This window comes from Heterocephalus glaber, unplaced genomic scaffold, assembly GCF_053883595.1.
Source record: "Heterocephalus glaber isolate CG9 unplaced genomic scaffold, H.glaber_assembly_v1.0 deba00001479, whole genome shotgun sequence".
NCBI lineage: Eukaryota > Metazoa > Chordata > Mammalia > Rodentia > Bathyergidae > Heterocephalus > Heterocephalus glaber.
This window is the reverse complement of record NW_028258316.1, coordinates 6109012-6117210: the sequence shown is the minus strand read 5'-3', so window position 1 is coordinate 6117210 and position 8199 is coordinate 6109012. Positions and strand designations below refer to the sequence as shown.

At 50.9% G+C, this 8199-nt stretch overlaps 2 protein-coding genes across 3 annotated transcripts in view; one reads left to right on the top strand and one right to left on the bottom strand.

Annotated features, from left to right (window-relative positions):
* Positions 1-1552: 1552 nt before the first annotated feature.
* Dolk (dolichol kinase) lies at positions 1553-3605 on the bottom strand. Its single transcript, XM_004849159.3, has one exon. The coding sequence runs from the start codon at positions 3323-3325 to the stop codon at positions 1709-1711; it is 1617 nt and encodes a 538-aa protein (XP_004849216.1). The 5' UTR covers positions 3326-3605; the 3' UTR covers positions 1553-1708.
* A 10-nt stretch (positions 3606-3615) lies between these two features.
* The window catches only part of Nup188 (nucleoporin 188), a 45739-nt gene continuing 41155 nt past the window's right edge, over positions 3616-8199 (top strand). Inside the window, exon 1 of one of the 2 annotated variants that reach the window (XM_087182707.1) lies at positions 3616-3742. In XM_087182707.1, the coding sequence (XP_087038833.1) occupies positions 3711-3742 (32 nt within the window). In that variant the 5' untranslated portion in view covers positions 3616-3710. The remainder of the gene's footprint in view (positions 3743-8199) is intronic. The other variant, XM_087182706.1, reaches the window with a different exon arrangement.

Below are 8199 nucleotides of genomic sequence, written 5' to 3'. Positions count from 1 at the left end.
TTGTGATCCTCCTGCCTCAGCCTCCCAAGCGCTGGGATTACAGATGTGCACCACCATGCTCGGCAATTTTTTTTTTTGGAGACAGCGTCTCACTTGGTAGTCCAGGCTGGCCTTGAACTCACAACAATCCTCCTGCCTCAGCCTCCCCAGTACTGGGATTACAGATGTGTGCCACCATGCCCAGCAAAAATGTTTCTTTTGAAGTGGGAGATTTCACATGATAATCTAGGTTTCCATGAATGAGCAGGCAACTGGCAACTGATGACCCTGGGCCTACTCTCCGGCACGATGACTACTGGCTGGAGCTACCTTAAGAAGCCCAGTGCACCTCCCTGTCCTCATTCCTGTGTCACCTGCCTGGCCTCTGTGGCCATGCAGGTGGCCCTGGCTTAGTCCTCTACCCCCTGTAAGGCCCGGAGCAGAGAGGCCTTTCCCAAGGCCAGTCAGGGAGTCGGTGGGCGTAACCAGGGCTCCAACAGCTGGTGGCCCCCTGAAACCGGGGACAAAAGGTTTAAGTCTCCCCCAGCCCTAAAGGCACGTGCCTCTCTCCTCTCTCTGAGGGAAGACCTGGCAGGGATTCCCTCCCTGCTCCCTAGAGCTCCGCTCCTGGCTTTTGGCCTTCTTGGGCCAAAGTTCTCACCCGGTCTGACAGGCGAGGTGAGAATCCTGTCCCACCTCAGGTAGTCTGCTGGGCTACTTTTCAGTGGTGGCAAAGGTTCATCTGCTCAGCGCTGGTCTCCCAAGCTCCTGTGTCTGGGGCTCTGGGCAGACCCTGGGAGCTGTGGTGGGGAAGCAGGCTCAGAACCAGAGCCGGATGGAGCAAGTGCCCCCTAGAGGAGAGGCTCGGAGTCCCAGGTATCTGTCCTCGGCTTTGCCAGCAGAGGAGTTTGGACAGCATTGGAAATGCGAAAGGGTCTCAGGAGGGACTGTTGACAGGCAGCCAGTGCTCCTTCGGTCCATTCTTCTCCATTAGCACTGTCAGCCAGGCAGAGGCGGGGTGGGCTGGCTGAACCGGGCCCTCAGCCCCAGATCTGAGCTGCCTGGGCTATTCCTAGCCTGAGTGGGTGGAACCAGCACCTCCACTCTTTCCTGAGCCCTCCTTCAAGCCAAGCCAGGAAAGGAAAGGTCACTCTGATTCCCAAGTACAACCCATCAAACCCCTTGTCCCGCCTGGCTTTTTGCTCAGATCAGGAATCATCTTGGGCAACAGTGATATTTTTTCTTACTGACTGCTTGGTGGGTGGGCCACAGGCTGGGTATGTCACACCAGGTCAGCTGTCCTATCTTGCAGGTAGGACAACTGAGGTTCAGACTGGTGAACTGCTTCATCTACGGTCACTCGGTCAGGACTTACGTGGCCAGGGATTCTGGGTGGAACGTGAAGAATGTAACGAACCATTACGCTCTGCCTCCATTCCCCACTCCAGCCCCCTCCCCAAAACTACAAAAGGGAAGGGGGTTCCACAGCACATCCAAGGTATCTAAATAGTAGTGCTTATCCTTTAGGCCTTTTAAAATATCTTTTTCTTTTTAAATATCAGCAAAACTAAAATCAGAAGAGCTTTGCCTTTTTATTTTCAGTCTGAATCACCTGGAAACCAAACCTGCTTTTTGCCCTTGGCTCTTTGAGCCCAAATGGCAGGCTGCTGTGGGCCCCATTCATCCTTCCCATGTCCCTGTTTCCTCCCTCACTGCTGCTGCACGGGAGCTAGGCCATCAGCAATATCAGGAGGTAGAGAGGCAAAAGGAGGTTGTCTATCTGCGAAGTGTATGCTTCTAGGAGGGACACAGCGCTGATGGACCCCAAAAGCCAGGTGTAACTGTAGTTCAGGTCCACTCCACTGTCAAAGATCAAGATCAGAGCTACAGAAATGATCTGTGCAAATATAGACGTCATGGTCCCCTCAAAAGTCTTCTTGGTTCCAGGCCAGCGGATCTCCCCCACGGTGCTGCCGAAAATGGAGGCCACAGTATCTCCCACACCCACGGCCAGGACCCCGGCATAGGGCACCAGGGCCCTTGCTCCCCCGAGGCTGCCCTTCTGTGTGCAAGGTCTGGGGATGAGCCAAATGGGAAGAGACATGCCCAGGAGCAGATAGATGTGTGTCAGGATGAGTGGCCCACTGTCTCGTTCATCCAGGAATAGGGACAGGAGGCTCCGCAGAGTGTGACCCAAGGGCTTGATGCGGAAGTAGCGCACGTACTCCAGGAAGATGAAGACTGCTAGGCATACTGTGGCGGCCACATAGAGCAGTGGCTGGTCAAACATAATTCCTGGGATGTACGTGGCTACCACGATGAAGTGAAAATACTTCCTGGTGATGGCAGGGGGCCGGTGCTTTTTAGACTCGGAAGATGACCGCTTGGCATTCTGGTACAGCACCACCAGGCAGGCAAAGATGGCCAGCAGAGACCAATAGACTAGGAGGTAGATGCGGGTTTCTGTTCGGAAGAGGAAATGAAGAAGCCAGAGCAGGGGGTTCCTGTGGATGAGCCAGTGCAGCCAAGGCAGGGCTATGCCAAGACCCAGCACACAGGTCATGAGGTGGAAGAAGATGGAGGAGGCCCAGGTTCCAGAGTCCATGAAGACAAAGAGGGTGCTGAAGAAGATACCCATGAGCACCATCCCTACCACCACCACCAGCAGGAAGAAGTCCACGGGGTCCCCCTGGCTTTCTACCACAGTCAGAGACCGCTTGATGAGTTGGTTGAGGACAAAACTGATGCCACCTAACACCAGCAGAGCCTCCCCAGGAGTGAAGCAGCGGGGTAGCAGATACAGCAGGATCATGTTGAGATAAACAAAGATCAGCAGGACTTCTAGGACTTCGATCACTTCGCCCACACTGAGTGAGTGCTTCATTATATAAATGATGACACCTCCGGCCAAACCCGAGATGGCACAGGTGTTGGTGGGCATCGGACGAGTGATACCCAGCGCCAACACCGAGGAAAAGAGGGCCACTGCCATGCCAGTGGCTGCTACCACGACGCCAAAGCGTTCGAAGTGTTGGTTCCCCTCAGCCTGGCAGCGCTCCTTCATGACCAGTCCGAGCAAAGGCATGACCATGGAGGCGGGCAGCAGGCCGCTGTTTGCAGACATCCGGAACTGGAAGACGGCGTTGCCCTGCTGCAGCAGCCGGTCCCACTTGTACTGAACGTAGAAGGCCTGCACTGCGAGGGCCACGGCGCACCACGAGTACCGGTCCCACACGGCGGCGTGGATGCTCAGCACCACTGCGAACACTACCGCAGCCTCGGCCAGCACCGGCCCGCTCGGCGGCGCCCCGGGCTCCCGGGCTGGGCCCGGGCACTCTCGGGTCATGTCTCCAGGCCTAGGGCTCTGGGGAAGCCGGGTGACTAGAAACGCCTCGGCCTCTGGGCTCCTCACCCCGCCAAGCGGACCCGAAAAGCAGCAACCTTCTCCAGCTTCGAGGAGGGAGAGCTGCTGCAGTTCATTCACTGCGGTCCAAGAGCTGGAGCCTTCACCCTCCACCACCTGCAACCGACAGTGCAGACGTCGCCACTCCTCCGCGCTCTTCACAGCACCCACCGCCCCCGCTGCGGACGCCTCACCTCCCTGAGCAGCGCCATCTTGGCCCGGCTCCCCGCCGCCACCACGTGACCAGAACCAGGCCCACAGGCCCAGCTCCGCGCGGTCACGTGGGCGTGACGTTAGGGGCGGGGCTAGGGTGCGCGCGCGCAGGAAGATGGCGGCGGACGCCGGCAGGTTCTCTGTGAGGTGCGGAGCGGGCCGAGTTGGCCCGGGAGGCTGGGAGGCGTGGGGTGCAGGGAGAGTGGGGGCCGGGAGGGAGTGGGGAGCTGGATGTCGCGGCAGTGGTGGGACTAGCGCTGGCCGAGATCACGGGCGCCAGGACACAAGGTGGTTCCATCCAAACGGTCCGCGCACGGGGCTCCGAGGGCACTTGTCCCGAGGGGCCCGTGCTGTCCACTTCCCTCGGCGCCGGCCTCCCGGCTGCCCACCCGGGTCCCTTGATATCCCTCCTCCCTCACCTAGTCCGCAGGCTCCCCACCGGCACCTCCTCGCCGACCCGGTCCCCGCGCAGCTTCCCCGCGTCCCGCCGGGCGATCGGTGGTCTCCCTGCACCCCAGCTCCTCTCCGCGGCTCAGACCGGGAATCCTGCTCCGGTCCCTGCGATGTCTGCCCTTCTGCGCCCCTCTCCATGTTTCCTTTCTCATGCATGGATTCAGTCATAGGACTTGCCCACATCCTCTGAGAGACTCCAGGCTCAGTTCTGGCTTTAGGGACATGAAGATGAATTATTGAAAAGACATCGCTCTCTGAGAGCGCTCAGGAGCGCCGAATCCCGGAGGAGCGCTTTCCAGGCGTTTTCTCATTTAATTCTCCCAAATCCCGAGAGGCGCCTTCTATTACAAGATGACTCAGAAAGCCAGTGCCTAGGTAGTCCCATGATGAAGTGAGGATTCAGATCGGAGGCTCTGCGATCCGACAGCTAGAACCTCGTCCCCATCTTCCACTTAATAGCTTGAAGAAGTGTCTTTATTGTCACAGCCCTCCTAACAGGCGACATTCTTTTCCCTTCCTGTGTTTTCCCCTGCTCTTTTGGTCTTGCTCATAGCTGTCCCCTAAACACCCAGAAAAGCAAGTAAATATTTATTCCCCATCTTATCCAGTGTCACTTCCTTCACCTGGAAGTAAGATTTTCTTTTTTTCTCTTTTCTTCCTTCAATCGGGCTTACTTACTGGGATTGAACCCAAGGAGCTTTGCACTGAGCTACATCCCTAGATTTGTTTGTTTGTTTGTTTGGTTTTTTTCCCTGGCTTTTTTTTTTTTCATTTAGGGTCTAAATTGCCTAGGTTGGGCTGGAACTCTAGCCTCCTGCCTCAGCCTTCCAGCTACTGGGATTACAGGCCTGTCTGGCTTGAACTTTCCTGTAGTGCTGGAAGGCACATTCTAAGTAGCAGCCTTCTTTGAAATGCGGAGATATACACTCCTAAGAAAATTTCTCATTCCATTCCTGATGTGCTCTGATTTGTAGTTAACCTCAGATGACCTTTTAATTTTTTGCTCCTGTTTCTCCAAATGTGGGTTCCTTTCAGAGTACAGATGGCTGTGAAGCACATTCTTGGGCCATATTAATGGAATAATGAAAATGGAATAATCCTCTTAAATTATTCAGTTTTGGGACGGTCTGGAAGATAGTCTGAATACAGTACGGTATTGGCATTTTGGGGTCTCTTGTGTTCTTTACTGAATGTATTGGTAGTCTGGCCTAGGCGTGCTAACAAATGGAATTGGAATTTGAAAAGCTTTTGCTGTTGACCTTGAATCTGTTTACTCCAGAGAGGTGTACTTTGGGAGAAGGAAGAGAGGGGACTAGGGTTCTTCACCCTTATCTTCATCTTTTCTCAAGGGTGCACTAGGTGTAGGATATTTCTCTGCAGTTAAAGGGCAAAGAACTACATGGACCAGGCTCCATGTGGAGAAAGTTTTAGGGGATATAGCAGAGCCCTGGGTACAAGCATGCTCCAAACCCTCTCTTACTGGATCCCAACTCTCCATCAACTGTACCTGTATCAGGAAACCAAGGATTATGTTTGATAACATCTTGCAACTTAAGAGAAATCAACTGGGAACTAATGAGTACCAGACTGGTGCAATGGAATTTTCAACAAAGGGATATAATGTTGTACCTCAGTGCATGGGTTCTGCCCCATTACCCTGGCTGACTCTACTGAATGTACTCTTGTTCCTTTTTCTTTTTCTTTTCTTTTTGTCATTCTCTTTTTTTTTTGTTTTTTGTTTTTTTTTTGGTACCGGAGATCGAATTTGGGACCTTGCGCTTGTGAGGCAGGCGCTGGAACCACTGAGCTAAATCTGTGGCCCTTTGTCATTCTCTTTTGCTGGCCAGCACCATCCCTGTGGCTGACTGGCCACACCCCCTCCTCACGGACTTCCTTATCAAATCCCTGTTCTGGCGCCACCTGTAGGAACCTGCCTATCAGCCTGAACCAAGAGGGGATGAGGATGAAAAGTAAAGACACAGAATCAGGTTAAAATGTGGAGGGCCAGGAGCTCTTGTCTCCCTTTGACACAGAGCCCCGAGTGACTGGCACACCCAGGCTTTATTCATTCAGACACGGGTACACAGGATTCATCCATGTTCTACCCTCCATGGTACTTGTCTGGGTAAACGACAGAATCTCAGCTGTTTTTATTTTTCCCTGTAGCGTGTCAGCATGCTTGCATGCTGTCTTTCTACTTAGCGCTCACTGAGGAGGCCAGTTAGGCCCCAGTCTTCCTATCTGGTCTCCCACAGTGTACCTCTGTGGAGTCTCGTGAGCAGTGGGTGCTTTTATTTATCTTCATGTGGAATATAGCTGTTTCTCAAAAGTATTATCTCAGTAGAGTGGTTTGGCTGTCTCAGCTTTCTCTAAAAGGTCTCAGTTCTAAGCGATTATTCCTAACCTCTCAGAAGCTTCTGCCCAAAGGTTTCCAACCAGATAGATCTCTAAGCTGTGACGATGTTAGTGTCCATTACTCCAGCTCTTTCAGAAATGCAGTTCCAGGTTGTATCAATACTGGATATTGATACTTTTTCTTTCTTCTGTAAAGATTTTATTTTGGTACCAGGGATCGAACTTAGGACCTTACACTTGAGAGGCAGGTTCAGTGCCACTGAGCTAAATCCGTGGCCCAATACTTTTTTTTTCTTTAAAACTGTGAAGCAGGTTACTTAATTTCTTTTCTTTTTTTTTTTGGTGGGGGGATACCGGGGATCGAACTCAGGACCTTGTGCTTGCAAGGCAGGCACCAGAACCACTGAGCTAAATCCCCAGCCCCAGGTTACTTAATTTCTGTGCCTTAGTTTCTCCCCCAAATACTTAGCCCATACTTATTTTTATGCAAATAAATGAGAATTGCTATGGTACGTAATTAATTTCTTTAAAATATATATAGGGAAAAAATATATATAGGAGATGTTTGCCTGAATCTTTACATTGGACATCACAGTTTCAACCATCTTTCTGTCTTAAGAATCATTTGTTTTGGCCGGGCATGCTGGCACATGCCTGTGATCTCAGTATTGAAAGAGGCTGAGGCAAGAGGATTGCAACAAGTTTAAGGCCAGCCTGGGCAAGACCCTGTCTCAAAAAATAATAATAATTTGTTCCAACCTTCATGTCACAGTTTCAGAGAAGCCTTTCCTCTATTCTGGGATCAGTTTCCACTGATCTCTGTTCTGCCATGCTCTCTAGGCTCTGTATTGTCAGTAGCATATCCTTTTGGACTTTCTTCCTTTTTACTGATTGTGTAATGTGCATTTAATATCCTTCATTATTATGAGGGTCATCAATGTCTTAGATTTCTTTATATCCTTATTATTCCCCAGACCAGTAAATGTGTAGGCATCAAGGAACCATTAACGTTGTTTTGTTTTTGTTTTTACTTTTTGTATCAGGGATCGAACTCAAGATCTTGTACTTGCAAGGCAGGTGGCAGCACCACTGAGCTAAGTCCCCGGCCCAGAACCATTAACGTTTTTTTCCACAGAAATTCTCTTCCTGATGAACTACTGTTCTCTTTTTCATTTTGTCTTTGCTTGGCATGTCTACATAATACACTATTACTTGTTTTTAATTTTTCTATTCCAAGTAGATTATAGGTCTACAAGAGAAATATTCTCCTTTGGTACTCTTTCATTCTGCATGTGTTGAGCTGCCATAGTGTACCTGGCATTGCATTAAGGGTAAGGTCTGCTATTATAGAACAGAAAGTTTCACCTCAGTCACCATCTTTGCTCATTAGCAAGGTGCGTTCTTGGGTTCAACTTGAGACCTTATATCGTAGTGGTTAAATCGAGTCAGGCACCCCTCCCTTCAAACGCTGGCTCCCTTATAGATTAACTTTGTGACCCTAGGCAAGTTACTTAACCAGTCTTGAACCTTTGTTTGTTAATGAGATAATGAGAATAATAACAGTATCTCTTTCATCAGATGTTGTTAATATTCAGTAAGATAAGGCGTTAAACTATGGGGCACAGCAGTTGACATAAGTGCTCAGTAAATACTGGCTATTCTTAACCAAAAATTCATTTTTTGGAGTAGGGGTGTAGCTCACTGGTAGAGTGTGTGCTTAGCATGTCCTTAGGTCCTGGCTTCAGTCTCAGCACTGAAGGAAAAAAAGACAGAAAGAGAAGCATTGTTTTTGCCAC